Source organism: Gracilinanus agilis, chromosome 3 (assembly GCF_016433145.1).
Source record: "Gracilinanus agilis isolate LMUSP501 chromosome 3, AgileGrace, whole genome shotgun sequence".
In the NCBI taxonomy this organism is placed as follows: domain Eukaryota; kingdom Metazoa; phylum Chordata; class Mammalia; order Didelphimorphia; family Didelphidae; genus Gracilinanus; species Gracilinanus agilis.
In genome coordinates this window covers 672,832,373-672,855,562 of record NC_058132.1, presented here as the reverse complement: position 1 = coordinate 672,855,562, position 23,190 = coordinate 672,832,373, and the positions used below count along the sequence as shown (strand labels likewise).

The 23,190-nt window shown below is 38.1% G+C and overlaps 1 protein-coding gene across 1 annotated transcript in view; it reads left to right on the top strand.

The window, feature by feature from the left end:
- The window catches only part of SPATA16 (spermatogenesis associated 16), a 285,343-nt gene that overhangs the window by 107,199 nt on the left and 154,954 nt on the right, over nucleotides 1-23,190 (top strand). The window contains exon 3 of the mRNA XM_044667756.1: nucleotides 6,934-7,023. Within this exon, the coding sequence (XP_044523691.1) occupies nucleotides 6,934-7,023 (90 nt within the window). The remainder of the gene's footprint in view (nucleotides 1-6,933; nucleotides 7,024-23,190) is intronic.

Here is a 23,190-nt window from a genome sequence, read left to right as displayed (position 1 = left end):
GACAAGAAAAAGCCTCTTGCTTCTAGAAGGTGGGATTTGACCTGAATTTCAAAAGAAGTGCGAGAAGGGAAGAGGAGAAAGTGAGGAGGGGCAGCAATTCAAGCCTGCGGTGGAATGTTGTATGGAAAGAAGCTTGTGTGTGTGGGCAGCTAAGGGGGCTCAGTGGATAGAGCAGGAGGTAGGAGGTCATGGGTTCGAATGTGGTCTCAGACATGTCCTAGCTGTGTGATTCTGGGTAAGTCACTAAATCCCAATGCCTTGCCCTTGCCCTTCTGTTTTAAGAGTTGTAAGACAAAAGGAAGAGTTAAAGAAGAAGAAGAAGAAGAGGAAGAAGAAGAAGATGATGATGATGATGATGATGATGATGATGATGATAAATCCAGCACGACTCTCAAGTAACAGATCTGGGAAAAGTTCAGAAACTTGGATAACTAGTTAGGAAAGACTAAATAAGTGAACAAGAAGTCAGCATCCATGAAAAGTAGCTGGGTTAAAGCTACGGAACCTTAGGGTAAAGAAATCAGCTTGATACCTATCAAGTGTATTTCATCTGAAAAGCAAAAACGGGTCTCAGAGTACAAGTGGTCCCAACTCCGAGATGGAAACAAAGAGAAGCACCTGGCAGGAGAGAGAAGCAAGAGATCGGAGAGCAGAGCAATTCCTCTGACAGTAAATGAGGTTGATTTGATACCATCTTCTTTCTAGTGAACCCATCATGGCTTGAGCTGATTTCCACATTCAGTAGTTCTTTGTAGTCATCATTTCCATGTCAACATTTGAGCCAAGCGAAGTATCATATAAATTGATGAATTGTTTGAGATTTTGCTAAAATAATCAGATGAGACATTCATATAGTCCCTACAAAATTTCAACATCAGGAATTTGCTCATGGAAGAGACATAAGGGGAGAGCTAAACAAGAACATGGAGCTCAGAAAATTGCTGCCATTGCAAGAGTTGGCATCAGGAATTATTACAGGAAGATTGGCTGTGTTTTAGAAGGACCATACACGATAAAGCAGTTGAAATGGCATCTATATTTGTCCAAGATACTTTATCAACAAGAAGTGGAGACTTAATTTACAGTTTTGAGGAAAAAGACCTGGGAGAAACAAAGCTAATGAAACCAACAAGTAATTTTTCCCTCATTCTAAAAGAAAAAAGAATTTGGCATTAGAAGTCCATTTTGTAAAACAAACTCCCAAAAACTTTTTTTAATCATCTGTTTAGACTCAGCCCAATGATACAGAACTTCTAAACATAGAATATGCTTTAACCTTTGGGGACATTTTGCTTATATGGCAAGAGTTATTCAATTGAAATATTTCTATTTAACAATAAAGCTACAGTTTTCATCAGATACATGCATACATGGATGGATGGATGGATGGATGGATGGATGGATGGATGGATGGATGNACATGCATACATGGATGGATGGATGGATGGATGGATGGATGGATGGATGGATGGATGGATACAAGATGAAAAAATTGTTTATTTATTGTTCTATCTGTGCCAGGCAATTTGCTAAGCTCTGGAAATACAAACAAGCTTACATTAGGGAACACAATACATAAAAAGGATGCTAGAAAATGGAAGTGTGAGCAAGAGGTAGAGTTCAAGTTTCTAGTGGTTGTTGTGGAGGGACTCTGGGAACTGACTATCATACTAGAATGGATTGTCTAAACTTGGCCTTAAATGTTGCACATAGGAAAAAAAGAGAAAACAACCTAAACATATAGAGAAATACAGCCCCACAAGGGACTCAGGGACATTTCCAGGGCAACAGATTTTGAACGAGCACCTAGGTTCCCTCCCAAATCAGTGATTCTCCCACTCTTACTATCCCACTGTCTCAGAACTGGGAAAGGGCAATGAAAAAAGAGGCCTATTGTGGCAAAATTATGCTGGAGACCAATATTCATTTGGAAACAATTAGTATACATCCTGCTCTACAGTTGGTAGAAAGGCTTGCTAACTACTGGGGAATTATTGATTTTTTCCAAGGTTATCACCTAGCCAAAGAAGAGTCGATAATCTAAGAGAAATCGATGTTGCCATTGTAAGCTGTGACCACAGCCTGCCTGGGAAAATTTCGTGGAAAACCCCCTGTGCCAGTGGTTGCTGACTGCTCATTAACTGCCTTGAATATCAACCTCAGTGGATGTGATTCTCATAGTCTGTAGGATCATAGATTTAGAGCTAAATGGGATGGAATCGTTGAAATCCACCTCATTCATTTTTTCAAATGAGGAAATTGAAGCACTGAGAGTTTTGATGAGGTACCCAGGGTCATATAGCCGGCTAGGACTAGAGTCAGAGGCAGGATTGGAGGTCTTGACTTCAGGCTCAATGTCAAGTCCAAACATGTCAGTAATCATTGTAAAGTATTATGGTTTGTTGGAAAAATAGATTGTACGATATCATGAAAAATCATATAATAATAGTTTTTAATAGATTTTATTTGCCATGTAGTAAACTAGCAAAACTTTTTTTTTGCTTTTGAGTAATTCTTTCTGGATCTGGTTACTTTTTAAGGATGATTTAAAAAATCAGGGAGTCCTAGAACCAGAAAAGGCTTGTCATCTGCAAACTCTTGCTGTCTTTGCCTATATATATGTGTGTGTGTATATATATATATATATGTGTGTGTGTGTGTGTGTGTGTGTGTGTGTGTGTGTGTGTGTGTGTATTCAAAACCCATTTAAGGGATTCCATCAATTTTTCACCAAATAGAAAATTCAAGTAGCAAAACTTTAAATAATTTCTTGATAGAGCTTATCCTAGAAAATCATCTCACCTTCAGGTAAGGGAATTCAATTCACTTCATTTGGGCAACTATTAGTGTTTCTTGGATTGAATTGAGAGGGGATGTCATTAATGACTGAACAATCCCCCAACCTCAGGATTAGGTAGGGCATACAGAGATATCCACCATCATAGTCTAATTAACAGATATCTCAAATATTCATGATCTCATCAGTGTGTGTACTCTACCTTCACTGATGCAGACACCAACCCCTCTCTACTTGCATAATCTTTCATCTTTACTTTGGCTAAAAAAAAAAAATGTGTTATCCTTCAGTCAACCTGATGATTGATGACTAAATAAAATGCCTTTATCTAATAAAAGATCTATCCAATACTCAAATATTTGATTACTTAATCCTTTCATTTTAAGGCTGTAACTTCTCCCTTCTCTCAACTTTGTCATTAAGAGCTAACCACTTGATTTCCCTAACAAACACCCCATCATTCTGCTAACAGAATTTCTTACCAAAGTTTTAACTGGGCTCAGTAGTACCAGCACTAGTCCTAGAAAGGATGTATCAGTCTACTCCCCTTTGATTCCACTCCCTATCCTTGTAACTTTCCAAACTAAAATACCCTTTCTTGGCCACCAATTATAAATATGTATTGTCACTCCCTACTAGAATATGTTTCTTGGAAGCAGGGATGCTCTTACTTTGCATTTGTAGCCCTGCAATTAGCATAGCATATGCATATTAGCATATGCAAATAGCATAGCCTGGCACGTAGTAAGTGCTTCAAAAATGTTTTTCCCCCCTCGTACATTTATTTATTCACTCCTGTTAACTTTACCACTGTTTTCCATTTTAGCAAAAATTCAGAAAGGAAAAAAATCACTTTGGGGATTTGTCACAACCTATAATACTTACTATGATAACATGTACTGTCTAAGGACTCCATAAATGATAGTTAGGATAAGAGAGAAAAGTAAGTAAATGCTATTCACAAAATAGAATGCATTACCTAGAATTTTCCAGAGCATTAAGAACAGATATGTTAATCATATCTTCTCAAAAGATGTTTTAAACATTTCTAGTTATTGGAGGGTAGTGTGTGTGTGTGCAATAAAGAAAGATAGGCTTTAGATGGTTAAGGTAGGCAATGAAAATGACAGAATAATCCTATTTCTTTCATTCTGTTTTTCTGTTATAGTTAATATATGCATAGTCTTTTAAAGCTCCTTGATTTCCAGTACTCTAATGATATGTCTCTTCTATATAGAATAATTCACCCTTTTTTCTCCCCTAAAATTAATAGTGCTACCTGGTTCTATTAATTTTATCTTGGTATGAAATAAATCCATGCTGTGCATTTTTTATTTTCCTTTTTTTTCAATGGGAAACACCAAAAGGTAGATTTTAAAAGGAGCAGAACTCAAAGTGAAGGGAAAATGATTAATGTCCTCAAGTGAGTAATTCTTGTATCTGCATAACTCTTCACCCACAGATGCAGCAAAATCTCATTAATTCAAACTCCATTAATTCAGAGTTCATGATAAGGGAGGGAGAGCACTATGTAGCAGAAAAACCCCAGACTAGGTGTCAAGAGTCCTAACTCCATCACTTCCTAGGTAGGTAAACTTGGACAACTTGTCTTCCATCTTAGGACCTGCTTCCTTAATCTTTAAATCTAAGGGATCAAATGAAATGATTTGTCTGGAGCTTTTACATGAGTGCCTCTTATCACAGGGAGGCAGTGGAGCCTAGTGGATAAAGCTCTGTTTTTGAAGGCAGGAAGAATTGGGGTGCTGGTTTATAGCACATATCCATGGTGGAGAAGGCATCATTCCTGGAGTGAGCCCCAGGTTTAGAGGCACATGATCAGCTTTACAGTAGTAAGGGATGCTAGAGGGCATTGAATCCAACCCTATTATTTGGCTAAAAAGGAAATTGAGACTTAGAGATGGTAAGCAACTTGTCTAAAGTGGGCAACAGATCTAAGATTAGAAGCCAGGTTCTCTGACTCCTAATTAGTTCTGCCATTGTACGCTGCCTTTATTGAAGGACTGCTCCAATCTGACCCATGTTTCTATTGTTATTTCTCGTGATTTCCCTACACACAGTCTAGGTTCAAAATCGGGTTCTTCTCTGTCCTCTGCAGTCTTCCTTCAGCATTCCCTTTCTCCTATACCTTCACACAGACCATTCCTCATGTCTGAAACATATTCCCTCCCCCTCACTGATTGCTAGAATTCTCTTCTTCATTCAAAACTGATGGTCTGCCTCAGACCTTCTTTGAAGCTTTCCTTAATCCTTCCTTCATAGGCAAAGGAGATTTTCCCTTCTTAAATCTCACCTATTTCTCTATTTGTATCTATCCTATGCACGTGTCATATTATAAGTCATTTTCCTGTTCTATTCTTGTTTTCTGTATATAATGAGGTGATCTCTGGCATTCCTTCTAGCTCAAAGGCTCTGTGATTCTCTCTCATTCGACAGAACAAGGCTTCTTAACCTTGTTTGTGTCATGGACCCTTTGGCAGGCTGGCAAACCTTTCTCAGAATGTTTTAATGCATATAGTAAGTAAGATCCATAGGATTTCAAAGGAAACCAATTATATTGAAATACAGTTGCCAAAACATTAGAGATAAAAACCAAGATAACAGACCCCCACATTTAAAAACTTCTGCTATATATAGAGATGGAATTTTTCAATTATCCTGAAAATGATCAACAATCTCTCTGGTCCTCAGATGGAGAAATGGATAGTGTTGGGCCTGGAGTCAGAAAGACCTGAGTTCAAATATAGCCTTAAACCCTTATAGCTCTGAGACCCTGTCTATTTCATCTATCTTCTAATGCCTCCGTTTTCTCAAATGTAAGATGGAACTAATAACAGCACCTTCCTCATAGAGTTATTGTTAGGAACAAATGAGATAATATTTACATTGCACTTGGCACAATGCCTGGCATATAATAGGCTCTCCCCTCCTTGTCTCCATTTACCGCCAGAAGTATGATGTTCAAAGTGAAGCTGATGATTCTATTGAGTGAGTTCTGCCCTGGTCAAACCAAGTCTGAGGTCTCTTACTCAGGTCTCAGGGTCACATTGTCATTGGTGTTGAGAGAAATGGTCCTCCTCTGGTTTGATTTGGAATAAATGACCTCTGGAGTCTCTTCCAATCCTGTCTTTCTGATTTGGGGGTTGCTTTTAAGCATAGATTGCCTCCTTCATTGTACTTCACCCCTGTACATATGGAGCTAGGGTGTTGGGTTTTTATGAGATTTCAAAAAGGGTTCTCTACTAATCCTCATATGTTACAGGAATCGAAAAGACTCCCCTCTACCTGCTTTTGCTAGGGTTCGAGAAAGCTGGAAAAAGAAATGGACCTTGCTCTCCCCCAGGGATTCTGAATTCAGAATATTTCTTCATCAGTTGCAGATTCAAGGGTTGCAAGAACCAAATGATTCCCAGTACCTCTAAATTTGTCATCAAATTATGATGGTGGGAAGGATTTTATATATCACCAATTTTAGAAATCACACACCTATCTCTTCTTCCAGAGACACAAATTGAAACCCAGATATTTGCCAAGGAGTCAGTGACAAAGCCAAGTCTAGAACCCAGATGTCCCAAATTTCAGCCCAAGATTCAATCTTCTCCATTTTATAGCCCATCCAAAGGGAAAATGCCTTGATGGTGTTTCTTGAATGAACATTTTCACCAAAATAGCAATTACTTCCTTTTTGCTAGAATTTTGCAGCCAGCCATCTTTTCCTTTATTGATTGTAGGTAGTTGTCCCATAAATAATAATATGAAGTTGCTGCCAGATCCAAAAATATAAATGAATAAATTAGCACTGGGGCTTATGTTATATGCTAGCTAAGTGGAATGTAACTTCAGCTCAAAGATTTTACCAGTAATTGCTCTATCTGTAAAAATACTCAATGCTATAAATAAGATTGCTTTTATGATGCAATCTTAATTGACTTTTCAATAATGCTTGTTCATTTGTCATAGCTGTCAAGGGAAAGGAGAATAAGGGCTCATTCATTAGTATCTTTTTTAAAAAAATATATACTGTATAAAATTGACTGCATATGTGCCCATTCCCAAATCCTTCTGGTAATTATCTTTTTAAAGCCTAACAACATGCACATTTATCTTATCTCTTCAAGGAGCATTGTTTTAAATCCAGCCTATTTCCGGAATCATCTTCGTCAGGCAACAGTGTTTAGATGTCTGGAGAGATATTCGGAAGCAGCCCGGTATGTCTGATATAACTTTTGCAGAGATTTATTCCAAATGAAATTAATTTAATCTTGGGCTTCTGGGAATAACATATTAGAACTTTCCATTTCTCTCATGGAATATGATTTTACCAGAATGATTGTCTTGTAAACGTCAAGCCCACAATCATGGACTATCTATTTCTTTAATTAAAGTGTTTCCGTGTGCATAGCTATTAGCAGAGACCAGAATTTCTAGTTGTGAGGTCACTTGCTGGCAAAGGGGCATTTTGGGTGGGCATTGAACTTAAGCCTGGCTGTCCCTAATGAGCTCCTGGCCCTGAATTATCAACCATCCCTTTGGTCTAAAAAAAAAAAAAAGAATTAGAAACTCGGGACCCCTTACTTGAGTTAGATGATATCAGGAACCCTGCTGTTTTGCATATGGAGAAAGGGAGACGTTTTCCTTTGCCCTACCTACTATAACCTAAACTAAGTAGATAGCCTTGTAACTGTGGATATACTACAAATACCTGGAGAAATTATCAACCCCTAAAATGAAGAACTGATGGTCCTGCTGAGCTCTGCCCCGGTTAGACCTGGTCTGGAGTCATATCCTCTGCTTTCATGTCCACATTTTGGGAGCAATGATGACAAACTGGAGTCTGGAGGGCACATGAAAACATGGCCGGTGAGGTCATACAGAGCTAACTCTGGATGTCTAGCTGGAAGAAAGCAGCATGTGAAGAGGACATACCATCTCTTTTTAAGACATTGTTCTATTTAACTTTATCCTTTTCTTCTAATTTAAAAATTCTGCTTTTATTTTATGAAAGAAAAAACTATATCATCAGGGTCTATCAGTGATCTTATGATCCTGTGTTAAAGTCCTACTTCTTACACATCCTGGTTGTTTGACCCTGGGCAAGTCACAACCTCTCATTGCTTCAGAGGACCCTTCAAGACTTTAAGTTAGGAGTTCTTAATCTTTTTTGAATCTGTGTCTTGGACACAGATTCTAGTGAATCTTCAGAATTCTAGGGAAACTAGTGAACCAATATTCAGAATCATGCTTTTAGATGTATGAAATGAAATTCAAAGGATTGCAAAGAAAAAGTTATTTGAAATCATTATCAAGGGAAACAGAGCTAAAATGGTGGCATAGTAGCAGTAGTCTTCTGAATCTCCTTCCAACCAATCATTACAAAGCATCTCAAAAGGACAGAAATCAAAAATGGATGAGTAAAGGGGCACTTCCACTGGACACAGCATGAAAGGTAGGCAGTGAGTTGAGATTCCCATGCTATAAGGGGCAAAACTGCACTTATCAAATCACAAGCTGATCAGCCCTCCCCACACACCACCTACCACACCAGAGCCAGATTGAAGGCTGAGGAAATCTCTAAATTCTCAGAGGCTGGCTGAAAGCACCACAGACTTAATCCTGAGGGCCATGCAAGGCTTTGGTAGTGAAACTTGAGACTCAAGGCTGAAGAGCATGGAGCTTGAGCAGACCCAAGGCTGGCCACAGCCAAGGCAGCAGGGGCTGGAAAGATGGCCTCAGGGAAAAAATGTTTTAAAGCTACACTAAGAACATCACAGATCTACTGCCCTCACTCAGGCTTTTGACTGGAAAGGAAAGATACTACCTAGGCAAAGCCCTTTGAGAAAGAAGCTAAGAAAGCAATAACCACCAACATGCAAGAACTCCAATCCACTAGTGGCCAAAGGAATAAGCAACATCAAAAAAAAAAAAAAAACTCTTGACCCTAGATAATTTCTATGAAGAAAAAGAGCAAAATACAGAAGCTACAGCAGAAAGTGACAAACAAGCAAACACATCCAAACTTTCAAATAAAATGGAAATTGGTCACAAGCTCTTGAAGAACTCAAAAAGGAGTTCAGGAACCAAGTAAGAAAGATAGAAGAAAAATGGGAAAAGTGGGGGGGGGGAATGAAAGTAATACAAAAGGAAAATAATAGCTTAAAAGACAAAATTGTCCATGTGGAAAAAAGGAATAGAAATTAAATGAAGTAATAAGCAAACTGGAGACCAGAACTGACCTGCTGGACACCATGAAAAGCAGGATAGACCAAACCAAAAAGGAAAATCAAAAGATCATAGCTGAAAATCAGTCTTTCACAACTACATTTGGGCTAGTAGAAGTTAATGATCTCACAAAACAGCAAGAATTAATAAAGCATAATGAAAGGAATGAAAAAATAGAATGAAACATCAAATATTGCATTGAAAAAACAAGTGACCTGGAAAACAGATTCAGGAGAGACAGTTTGAGAATTATTGGCCTACCTGAAAGCCTGAAACAAAATGAAATTATTATCAAAATATATTTGATAAAAAGTACACAGACCCCAGGTCAAGAATTCTTGCATGAGGTTGAAAAACAGGAGCCAATCTGCACTGATAAATAGTGGTTCCTATCTGGGAGTTTGATGAACTCACAGGTCTAATCCAAATTTAAAAGGTACTACATAATACATTACACAAAATTCCTCTAATACCTCTTAGTTGAAGGAAGTTGTCTGTGGGTTATCCAAACTGATGCCTGCATGATTCACACTGAGGCAGATTCTTCTACTGAGCTAAAAAGTCTTCAAGGAGGAACCCAGCAATGGACAGGCAACTTGTCATCCCAGGACCTGCCAAGCTGAGATCAAAGACTCTTTACCAGTTTGTCCACAGGGCTAATGGATTATGAGCTACAGCCATTCACAAAGGCTGACTCCCAGCTTGTAGGGAGTTTATCATCTGCACATGAAGAAATTTGAGGGCTTTGAAGTATTAAATAATAATCTTCTTAAAAGTAGAGATTGTTTTATTTTTGTCTTTGTATCTCCATCACCTTCTACAGTGTCTAGTATGTAATGGGAATTTTATAAATGCTGATTGGTTGAAGGACATCCTATATAGAGAATAACTATTATAAGTAAATAAATCTTAGAATATGGGTTTTGGTTGGAGTTTTTCATATACTTTTCTCATCTATTCTGCCAAACTGTAAATTTCTTCAAGCTAAAGACACCCTGCCCAGAACAAAATATACCATTCCTAGCCTGAAGAAGATAAGACTTGGGGTGGGGGGAAGAGATTATGGTAACTACCTCCAGATGTTTGAATGACAGAAGAAGAACTGGCCTTGTTCTATTGAGTCTGAGAAAATCAGAAACAATGGATGGAGGTTACAAAATGACAAGTTGAGGCTTCATGTCAGGAGTAGCATCCTGCTTTCCAAAAGCAAAGTGGACTGCCTTGGGAAGTGGTATGTCCCAGCCTGCCCACCTGCCCATTGGAGGTCTTTTCTTCTGTGTGTTGTCCTTATTATATTTGTACAGGTATTTTTCCTTATTATCTCTTTGGGGTACAAACCTAGTAGTGGTATTGCTAGATCAAAGGGTATGCATTCTTTTAAAGCCCTTGCGTATAATTCCAAATTGCCTTCCAGAATGACTGGATTAATTCACAACTCTACCAGCAATGCATTAGTGTCCCAATTTTGCCACAACCCCTCCAACATTTATTATTTTCCTTTACTGTCATATTGGCCAATCTGCTTTGTTTTGATTTGCATTTCTCTAATTATGAGAGAATTAGAGCATTTTTTCATGTGTTTATTGATGGTTTTAATTTCTTTATCTGAAAACTGCCTTTTCATGTCCCTTGACCATTTGTCAATTGGAATGGCTTGATTTTTTGTACAATTGACCTAAGTCCTTATAAATTTGAGAAATGAGACCTTTGTCAGAGGTTTTTCTTATAAAATTTTTTCCCAATTTGTTGCTTCCCTTCTAATTTTGGCTGCGTTTGTTTTGTTTGTACAGAAACTTTTTAATTTAATATAATCAAAATTATTCATTTTATAATGTTCTCTATTTCCTGTTTGGTCTTAAATTCCTTCCTTTCCCATAGATCTGACAGGCATGCTATTCTATGTTCACCTAATTTGTTTGTAATTTCCCTTTTTTATATTTAAGTCATTTACCCATTCTGAATTAATCTTGGTATAGGGTGTGAGATGTTGATCTAGACCTAATTTCTCTGATACTGTTTTCCAATTCTCCCAGCATCCTCCCTTATTAGAATGCAAACTACTGGAGGTTAAGGAAGATCTTTATTTCTGCTTGTATTTGTATCCCTAGAATTTAGCACAATGCCTTGTACATAGTAAGCATTTTAAGAATAATTATCTCTGAGCATTCTTCCAGAACATCTCTGGAGTCCTTTATATAGTTATAATTGCTCATAATCATGGGTCTAAACTGGACCTCACCCTCCCAGTAGACTTGCAACTTGTTGGGGAAATAATTCTTTCATTTCACCTTGATTTTTGGTCAATTGCCTCTCCTTGGGCTGAGTTTCTGCAAAATGAGGTATTGTGCCAAAACTCAAAGCCCTCTTTTAAGAGCTTTACTCATTTCTTCTTTAGGGCTCTTCCTTCTTCCTTTCTTCCCTTGTTTAATCTCTTTATTGATGACTTTTGTTTCAGCACAACTACCAAACATAAAAACTTCAAATAAACCACAAATTATATTTCTTTAAAAGCATTAAGCAAAATAACACGGCACAATGTTTGTAGCTAATAGTCTATGTAGCTATATCATCATTTATCAAAAAATAGATCTTCAAAGAATTTAAGTTGATGACATCCAAAGGGCAATGTGGGTGTTTCCACTGGAAATGGGTACAACACAATTATAAACCAGAAATTATTAAGGACTACAAAGGACATCATCAGAGGCATTTAGGAGAGAAAAATCAAAGATAGAGTGGTCATGTTGCAATTTGAGAGACAAATGGTAGACAGTCTCTATATTATAGTGCTAGATCAAAGAGTCAGGAGACTCAAAGAAGACCCCATTCATCTTGTTTGGGACCTCTCATGGTAAATTTATGAGTAAACAAGGGTCCCACTGGAAGGGCTAGCATAGTCAGGCTGCAGCCTGCTTCATTGGATGAACCATCGTCATCTGAAACATACTGAAGTGGTTTTTGATGCCGTGTACCAAGACCTTGAACAAGATAGTAGTAGTAGCATCTATTATATTTCACCAGAGCTATGTTACTTTGGAAAGACAGAATAACATAGTTCAGTGGGATAAAATTCAAATAAAAGGGGAGTCACTAAACATATGTAAGGATTCTTATGAATGCATATTGACTTAGAAAATCACATGTTAATGTTATCTTTGTTGCATTGTATTTCTATTTTTTTAATATTTCCCAATTACATTTTAATCTGGTTTGGGTCCCTCCTGGGACTGTTTCAGAGGCCACATATTTGACACTTCTGGTTTAGTGGATAAAAAGCTGGCCTCAAATACCTGGTTTCAAGTCTTGCCTCTGATATATACAGGGTAGGTGCACCTGGGCAAGTCAATTAATGTCCCAGTGCCCTGGACTACCTGCTGAGATAGTAAATGTCTGGCAGATAGTGTCCTGCATTTTTAGAAGTAATTTTCTCTCCTGGGGGAGTTTCCTACACCGGTGAATTCATCAATTCTGCCTCAATCCCTTTACCACCTTCTGCCAGTAGCAATGTTTTGCATAGCTTTAATCAGTATATATTGGCTCTTTGGGATTTGCTTTAGCCACTGTATCCCTATTTGTGATTTTTCTCATGTTTCTTTGAATTTCTCACAGGTGTCATTACTAATAATCTCCCAAAAGTTTTCTCTCCTCCAAAACCTTCCTTTTCATGGTTACTGTCAGCACTTTTAAGCTGGACAGTGGCATTGAGAGCATTACCTGTGATTTCTCAAACACTAATGCAATAGACATCAAGCATCTATTTGTATCTTCAGTCTTCCTGGCATTCAGCTTATTGATGCCAAATGAAGCAAGAGCATCATTCACCATTTTGAGAATTTATGCTTTAATACTAGAGGGAGGGATTGCTTCAAAGCCTACACATTCTTTGTCACTAGTAAGATGAAAATTCTGCAAAGGCCACCATTTTCTCCAAGCTCTCCTAAACATTTGACTTTTAGTAGAATTCCAGGCACAGGAAACATTAAAAATTATATCTCCATAATTTTTTATAATGAGGTTGAAAGCCCCATAAAGTGCCTGCATGATGGAACAAGTTGTGATGAAAGCTCTTCTCTTATAATATTTCTTATTCTGAATAAACCTCCTGGCCCAGAGCTGAAGGAATAAGGTAGCCATAGCAAGCAGAAAGACCACAAAGCAATCCTAAGAGATAACTCAGAGACCAGATGAACATTTATCAGATTCATTGTAGAAGATACCTATCTGGAGAGGAAAATTTGACTAAATGTCTTCTACGGTCTCTCTCATTTGTAAGATTCTTTGATTCCATGATGCTAACTTAGCTTCCTGGGAGGAAGCTCTATGGTTATCTAGCAGTAGAATTGCCTTTTATTCCTTGAAGTTCTAAAATGATTTTTCAGTGAAAGGACACAATGACAATTGAACAGTTGGAAATTTTTTATTCATCCAGGTGTTAGCTTGTACTCTAAATATCAGGGGAAGGCATAAGCAAAATGGGGAAACCCAGACTTTCACAAAGGTTGCTGAAATGTAGAGGGTGCTGACAGCACCTGTTCCTTCAACAAGTAGAAATAACTGAGCTAATTATCTGTTACCAAGAACCACTAGTTAAAATAGGAAACCACCAGATGCTATGCTTCTTCCCTAAGATACCGCTCCTTCCTGGTTCACTTATTCCTACTCTATTCCTCTGGTGGTCCATTGCCCCAGTATTCCTCTCCCACGTGTGGTCTTATATTATCCCCCATTGTTGAAAATCTCTTCCCAAGTTATCCCTCCACTCCCTCACCACCCCCAAAATTGCTCATTGTGATGTTCTGGTGGCAAATAAAAACCTTCGAAATCTCAAAGAAAATGAAATTTTTCATTTCATGAAAGCGCTGTTGTGTGTATGAGCAAGGGCAGTCAACCTTATTATTATTCCTAAACCAAAGGGCTCTTGATTCATCAGTACCTGGTAGGTACAGCATTGCCAGACATATTGGAACATTCTCCTTCTACATCTCTGCCTGTCCTTCCATGAAAATCAAGTGTCACTTCCCCCTAAAGCCTTTCCTGAGTCCTGACTGTCCTGTTTTTCTTTTATCATCTTCTGCCTCCATGCTTTTTAATTCCCTCTCTAAAATACTGCAAGCTCCTAAGTGTTACTCATCTTAGTATCCCTCAGGGTGCCTTGCACACAGTAAGGAGTCTGTAAATAGGCTGCCTATTTACAGCTATATGGCTCAATGGATAAGAATAAGGGACTTGGGAGTCCTGAACTCATCCCACTTCAGGTGCTTACTATCATCTGGATAAGTCATTTAAGCTCTCTTAGCCTCAGTATCTTCATCTGCAAAATAAGCATAATATTAGCACCTACCTTATAAGGTTGTTATAAGGAAATATGAAGGAAGAGGTAGTGTGCTTTGCAAATCTTATGGTACCATATCTAATGGTTATATATACAGATATATTCTTAGGAGTATCTTGAATGGAATAAAATAGAATTTGAGTTATTTGGGGGAATATATTGTATTCCGAAATGAATTATTTGATGCACAGTTCTTCAGCAGCACCATGATTTGCTCACTATTTCTAACAGTCCAGTAGCAATGTCTGTTTTAAAGGCAGAACGTGCCCTTCCAAAACTGCACAAATATCAGTCAACTCTGACAGCTCCTAAAAGTTCCAGTTGGCACTGGGCAGAGGCAAAGGGTGGAAGTTATAAAGGACTTGAAAGTTGAGAAAAACTACTTCCTATTAATTAGAGTTGTCCTGTGTGTGACTTAATTATTATCAGCATAGCAAGAATCCAAAACAACTCCCAAGGAACTCAAGACAAAAAAGGCTCTCCAGTGATATGTGTATAACCCAAATTGAATCACTTGCCAGCTCTGGGAGGGGGGAGGGCAGGAGGGAAGAAGACAGTTTGGATTATATAATTTTGGAAAACTTATTTAGAAATTTATTATTACATTCAATTGGTAAAAAATTAATATAAAATCAAAAAAGACTATTCACTTCCATAGAAGGAACTGATGAAATTTGAATGCAGATTGAAATATACCACTTTTATTTCCTTCATGAGTTTTTTTTTCTTATATGATGAACATGGAAATATATGATAGCACATATATAACCTATATCAAAATAATTGCCATCTTGGGAAGAGGGGAGGGGAATGAGTGAGGAAGAGAAGTTGTATCATAAAATGTCAGTAAACAAATGTTAACAATTGTTTTGGGGGCAGCTGGGTGGCTCAGTGGATTGAGAGCCAGGTCCAGAGACAGGAGGTCCTGGGTTCAAACTGGTCTCAGACACTTCCTAGCTGTGTGACCCTGGGCAAGTCACTTGACCCCCATTGCCTAAAAAAACAAAACAAAACAACAACAAAAAACCACACACACACACACACACACACACACACACACACACACACACAATTGTTTCTACACATAATTGGGGAAAATACAATAAAATATTCTGGGGTTAGGGAGTGGTGGTGGGAGAAAAGTAAGAGTTGTCCAGAAGTGAAATGAGCTTCCTTGAGAGAGTAGATTCCTTTTCCTCAGGCATCTTAAAACCAAAGTATGTTAATCATTTAATGGTGTGTATGTGTATTATAATAGGATTTATTTTTCAGGTGTAAGTCATTCTAGATCCAGAGCTTCTTAACGTTTTCTGTGTCTTGAACTTTTAGCAGTTTGGGGAACACTCTGGACCCCTTCTTGGAATAAAGCAGTAAACAGAATCCATAGAATTATAAAGGAAAACCATTTATGTTGAAATACCATTATTAGGATATTTTTAAAAATTATGTCCATTTCCCTCGGTTAAAAAAATTTGGACTAGATGACCATTGAGATACCTTCTAACTTGGAAAAAACACTCTCTGCTTTTCTTTTCACTCCCTTTTTCATTTCTGATGCTCCTCTTCCAGTAGCCCCAGCCATCCAATGGGAGCATCCCCTTCCTTCTTCTCATCAGTCATTTTGCCCATCACATTCATCCTTTGTCTCTTCTCCACCACTGTCTTCCTTCACAGCCGCATCCTCCTCATTGTTCTTCAACCTCCTTTCTCGACACTGTTCTGAATGCTGAAAATTTTCAAGGATCAGTAACACTGATAAAAACTGAAAATAGTCGTGCTCTGAGAACCAATATAGAGAAAAATGAACCCCAAGTAAAGGGGGAAATGATGACCAAAATGTGGGACAAAACATGTTGAATGGCAAGTTTTAAAGAATGTGTCTCTCCAGTCTTCAGCAAGTGCAAACACATCTCTCCTCCTTTAGAGTGTTATCTCATCAAATTAGATGATACTAACACATCATAGGCACTTAATAAATGCTTGTTTCTTTCCCTGCCCCACTTTAGGAAATAAATGAAGGAGTTCCTTAAGCCCCTTGAAAGGATTTTATTTGGCTTTGGCTGAAGGTTAACAAGCCCCCCACAGAAAGTATCTAGTGATTATCAAGAAGATCAGTTATGCCCATTGAACCAAGATTTTTTTAAAACAATCTAGCCACCTCTAGAATAATTTGAGAGGGGAACTCCAACAGTCAGGAAGAAAGACCATAATGGTCTGGGAAAAAGTCTATTGTTGAGACACCTTCTTTATGTTTTACCCTTTTACCTTTTAGAGAGCATGGCAAATGCTAGCACCTATCACTCATGTGACACTGTGCAAATCATTGAACCTCTCTCATCTGAAAAAAAAGAATGGTAATAGTATCTATATCACTGTTGTTTGAGGGTCAAAATAGGCAACATAAGAAATAAGACGTGTAAAGCATTTTGCCGGGTTTAGAGTGCTGGTGTGTTACCTGTTGTTATTATTCACATTAATTAATGCCTTTGATTTTGAGTTATTTATATAAAGTGGCTAAATTAAAAATAAACACACCAGTCAGGGCTTGTGATGTATTGTTTGGAATTCAGACCCACAGAGTACTTCAAAAGGAGGAAATCTCCTGCAGCGTCTGAATGTGAGATGTAGGGAGAGTCCAGAAGAGATACATAGAGCAAAAATCCTAATGACCTTAGAGATAATAAGCCTGTTCTCTTCTGGCAGAGGTGGTGGATTATTAGGACAGAATATTGTCTGCATTGTTAGATAACAAAGTTTCTGTGTTATTTGTTTTCGCTTAGTTATTATCCATTTCTGCAGAGGAAAGTTCACTTTGAAGGAATGACTGTGATATGAAGACAAAATTATTAACAAAATCCTTTTTTATAAAGTGTGAATAATCACATATACTGAAGAGAATGGAGTAGGTAATGGAGAATTCAAATAAGAAATACCTGACTAAACTTGGCCCGGAGAAGATGGTTATAAATCAAGCTTTTATTTTTTAGACACTGCATCAAAATAGCAAATTAATATTACTCGATGTTTTAGCAAGTAAGCAGGTTTTCATTCAACCTGATGAGGACATTCATAGCCCCTCAAAATGGCTCAGCTAAATGTGATCCTTACTGACAGCCCACAGAAGAGAGGTGTGTTTCTTGAGACCCGGGAAATCGTTTTTTGTCCTTGGCAGAAGTTACCCCTCTTCCCTAGAAATATTATATACCTATAAATCACAGTCTGCCAGAAAGGAAGGAGAAATCCAAGAAGGAATGGGGGCGTCTGGAAATCCAGCAACATCAAAAGATGGTGCTGCTGTAGATAAGCAATCACTCAACAGAAGCATGACAGCCACAAGCAAGAAGGAACTATGTCAGCCTTTTTGTGTGTCGTGCAACTGTATGATTGTGAATGAGATTATTATGTATCTTGCAAGGGAGGAGAAACTTTCTGACAGGTAGACTCAAGACTAGTGATTCTGAAGAGATGATAGTAGTGTTTAGAGTTTATTTTAACTGAGCCCTGATTCGATTAGGAGACTAGAATTCATTCATCCTGCATGTTCACTGCTAAAAATACAATCCTGGAATATTTTTTTTATTAAAGTAAGCTGTCATTTATATTTTCAAGAAGATATAATTGAATCTCATATGCTAATATCTGATCTCAGATGGCCAGCTGCTTTCTTTTTCTGATTCTGGAGACATCAAAGGCACTGCCAGGATGATCTTAATAAAGACTGTGAATAGTTGCATTTAGGGCTTGTAATATAGCTATAATAAATATCAGAGATGGAAATGTACCAGCCAGGGAGCTCTCATTCCCCCCCCCAAAGGCTGCAGGAACACTGTTGGAATTTTTCATTAGGGTTTATGTTTTCCAGGAGCCCAGTTGGAGAAGAAGCCAGAGTCATTTCATGGGACTTAACCTGACTTTCTCACTGCTCCATCTGCAAACCTGATTTTCTTAGCCAGGTGACAAAGTTTCCTTCCCGTACCTCCCCACTCACAGTTAATAATAACTTTCATAAGGGCAGGGAATGCTTGGCACTTTTCTTTCCTGAGGAGGGGATGGACCTGGGAAACCCCCTCCCAATGGATACAGATTGGTACTTTATAGTCTCAAGTTCTTTTTCTTTTAAACACTTACTTTCCTTCTATCTTAGATTTAACATTAAGAATCACTTCTCCGGCAGAAGAGCAGTAAGGGCTGGGCAATTGGGGTTAAGTGACTTGCCCAGGGTCACACACACCTAGAAAGTGTCTGAGACTAGATTGAACCCAGATCCTCCCGACTCCAAGCCTGGATCTCTATCCACTGGTCCTGCATAGTTTGCAAGTGTCAGAGTCAAAACTTGAACTCAGGATTCTCAGATTCCAAGTTCATCCCTTAATCTACTAAACTACATTCTCTTTCACAGAAGAGACACCTAAAAAATGTCTGTTGAATTGTTAAATTGGGACATGAGATTTGGAGGTGAGAGGGAGGGGTCAGGTTTATATTCATCATGGGGCACCTTGAGGAGCTAGTTGTCGCTTCATGAATGTCTAATGTAATTAAAATCTAAATTAACTTTAATGTAGTTATGATAGGAGCTACATTTGTACTCTTTAGTCTGAGAAAGGTTAGATCTTTGGGGTGTACTGCACATTATAAGGAAAATATCGCAAGGATACATAAACTTCAAAAAGATTATTAGAGAGAATGTAATTAAGTCTATTTTTAAAAATGAGAGCTGAACAATGATACCTAAAGGTAACTTGGAGGAAGGGAGAGACGTCGAGAGTGGAGTTAAGAAGACCTGAGTTTGAACCTTTCCTCCAAAATATCTAGTAGCTGTGTGACCTAAAGAAAATCATTTCACATCTCTGAGCCTCAATTTGCTCATCTGTGAAATGAGATTAATAGTACTCATCTTGTTTTCCTCATAAGGTTATTGCAAACCTCAAACAAGATCATCTGTGTAAAGCACTCTGCAAGCCTTAAAACATTTCATTATTGATTGTAATAAAGCCCAGTTATTATTGTAAATATTGTTATAAAATTTTCCTCAAATTATCTCTATGGTTCCTCCAAACCCTGAAGATCTAGAAGTCTAGGTAATTCTATAAAGGAAATTCTTTTATAGAGAGAAAAGAAGCTATAAGGAAATAAATATTGATAAGCTTTATGGATTATAAATTTAGAGCCAGAAGGAGCCTCAGAGGGCATCTGATCCACCTCCTCATTTTACAGATGAGGATGAGAAGAGAGAGGCAGACTAAGTGATTTCACTACCATCACACAGGTAGAAGATAAAGAGCATTTGAATCCAGATCATAGAATTATAGATCTCAAGTTGGATAGGATGCCAGAAGCCATCTAGTCTACCTGTCTACCCTCATTTTTTAAATATAAAACCATTTTAATTTTCTTTCTAAATCAAATCACTTTTACAAAAGTGAAGATTAGTAACCAGTAAATGTATCTCAAGGTACATAGTGTCATTGATGGTCTAACTGAGGCCAGAGCATAGTCCTAATTAATACAAAGGAAACTGAGACCGAGGATGGTTAAGGGATTTGCTCAAAGGCACACAGGTACTATGTCAGAGATGGGATTTGAACCTTCAACTACAGCATGGCTGATAATAGATCTAAACTTCTCTGTACTGTCAGAAGTGTCCTCTTCTTATAAAAAATAGGATTTTGGAAGCAAAGAATATCAAAGCTAGAAGAGTCCTTGGAGCACAGGACATAGAACAGAATGTCAGAGCTTGGGGATGAGTATGGGAGGGTTTAGAAGAAGTGTAATTTCAAGCACAGCCCAGTGGATAACCACTTGCTGGGTCTGTTGGAAGGTGGGTTCTTTTTTTGGTCTGGGCTCAGAGTTCATGATTATGAAAGCAATAGCCACCAAGCTAGGAGGAGGGATGCTTGACTGAAAGCATAGAAAGCATCTAATCTCATCTTTCGTTGCACAGTAAAGACTAGGACTTATTTCATCTGTTGGGTACAAGGACCCCGATCATGGCATTAAAGTACAGAGAGAAGACATTATCACCTTTTCCCTTTCTCTTCACCCACCCTGATTTACACTCAGGCTTCACAGTTTCTGAATCCCCTGAAGAACCAAAGTTTGGAAGAGGGACTGCCTTGAGAAAGATGCAGGCTTATGCCTTGGGGGTTCTTATTCATTTTATCATCTCCTTTTGCATCCTATTTTCACTGGAAAGAATTATTTTTTTCTTCCCTAATATTGGATTATTAGAGAAGTTAGATTTAGATTGTGAAGAGACCTCAAAGGTCATCTAGTCGAACCTCCTCAGGGCCCAGAGTCACATGAATAACTATAGAGGCATGATTTGAACTCAGTTCTCTGTCTTGAAAACCAATCACCTTTCCACAATGCTGGACTTACTGCCTATGGAGTATCACTAGACAGGGTAGTTTAACTTAGTTCAATCACTACATGAAGCACAGGAATACAAAGAAAAAATATATTTCCTGTCCTCAAGGAACTTACATTCAGGTCTCCTCTTCTCAACCTTCTCTAAGAGAGATTTTGATTCTTGCTAGGAGGGGGAGCAAGAGATTTATGCCAGAAGTAACTACTCTCTCCTCCAAATAAGGTATTGGACTAGACTATTATTATATAATATATTATTATTGAACTAGAATTATTTCTGCCACTGCCTAAATATTGTTAATCTAGGGAAAATGATTTTTGATCCAAGCTGAGTTCCAGATCACTATCCCTTAAGAAGGAAAGAGGGTCCCAAGCTCTGCTTCCAAGGCTTGACTCCTTTCCCACAAATGGCAGTTACCTGAAGAACACACATAGTGAATAATAAATAAACTCATTTATCCAAGTAGATAGCAAATAAAAATCAGAATATATACAAATGAGAATTTACCATAGTGAATGAGCTCTCAATGAAGAATGAGATATCTCCGCTCAAGAGAAATAAAAAGGAAAAAATAGACAGTCATTCCCAGATTTCACCAAGAAGAAATTGCATGAAGTATCAAGAGTAGTAAGCCAGAAATAGGGACATTTAGTTACTAGCTCCCTTTCATGGTTTCCCCCTCAAAGTTTCTCTCCCTCTGCTCCCTCTCCCTCTCCCTGTCTCTGTCTCTCTATCACTGTCTGTCTCTCTTTCTCTGTCTCTCTCTCTCTCTCTCCCCCTCTCATCCTCTCCTTCTCTCTCTATCTGTCTGTCCAATTCTGGGTGTGTGTTCTGTCTGTCTCTGTCTCTGTGTCTATCTGTATGTTTCTCTCTCTCTCTTTCTCTTTTTCCTGGAGCCTCAAGTCTTCTCTCTGGAGACTCAAAGCCAAAAGATAAGTATCTCTTCTACCTCAATCTCTCATCTACTCCCACCCTTCATGCGAGCTCAGAGCAATGAAGAATAATGAGTTTCCACCAATGAAGACTTATGCAAATGGATTTTGAACAATGGTATACATTTGTATCCTTAATACTTACCACAGTGGCTGGCACATAGTAGGCATTTAATAGATGTGTGTGGACTGACTGTAGAAGGTGGCACAATTTGAGCTTTGGAGAAATCTTCAAATTCTGAGAGAATGAAAGTGGGAGAAGATTCCATGCATGCCATTCAGCTTTAGCAAACATACACAAGCATTAGTTGAAATTCTGAGTTAGAATAACAACAAATTGAGTGGTTTATCTAGAACAGACAGTACATTGAAGGAAAATAAGGTGAAATATGTTGGATTGGAAAGATTTATTTTTTATAGTAGAAAAATATTGATTTTTTTATTTTTATTTCGAATATTTTCCCCTAGTTACATGTTTCATGTTCTTTCCTTCTCCCCCAAACCCTGCTAACCCCCCTTAGCCGATGCACCATTCCGCTGGGTTTTACATGTATCATTGATCAAGACCTAATTCCATATTATTGATAGTTGGACTAGAGTTATTGTTTAGTGTCTACATCCCCAATAATATCCCCATCAGCCCATGTGTTCAAGCAGTTGTTTTTCTTCTGTGTTTCTCCTCCCACAGTTCTTCCTCTGAGTGTAGCTAGTTTTCTTTCTCATAAGTCCCTCAGCCTTGCTCTGGATCCTTGCATTGCTACTAGTAGAGAAGTCCATTATGTTAGATTGTACCACAGTGTATCACATCTCTGTGTACAATGTTCTTCTGGTTCTGCTCCTTTCACTCTGCAATAATTCCTGGAGGTCGTTCACATGGAATTCCTCTAGTTCTTTATTCCTTTGAGCACAATAGTATTCCATCACCAGCATATACCACAATTTGTTCAGCCATTCCCTAATTGAAGGACTTCCTCTCATTTACCAATTTTTTGCCACCACAAAGAACGAGGCTATTTTTGTACAAGTCTTTTTCCTTATTATCTCTTTGGGGTATTACTCAAACAATGCTATGGCTGGATCAAAAGGCAGATAGACTTTTAAAGCCCTTTGAGCATAGTTCCAAATTGCCATCCAGAATGGTTGGATCAGTTCACAACTCCACCAGCAATGCATTAATGTCCCAATGTTTCCACATCCCTTCCAACATTCATTACTCTCCCTTGTTGTCATTTTAGCCAATCTGCTAGGTATGAGGGGATTCCTCAGAGTTGTTTTGATTTGCTTTTCTCTAATTATTAGAGATTTACAACACTTTCTCATGTGCTTATTGATAGTTTTGATTTCTTTATCCGAAAATTGCCTATTCATGTCCCTTGCCCATTTATCAATTGGGGGATGGCTTGATTTTTTAAACAATTGATTTAGCTCTTTGTATATTTGAGTAATTAGACCTTTGTCTGAGTTTTTTGTTATAAAGATTTTTTCCCAATTTGTTGCTTCCCTTCTAATTTGGTAGGATTGGTTT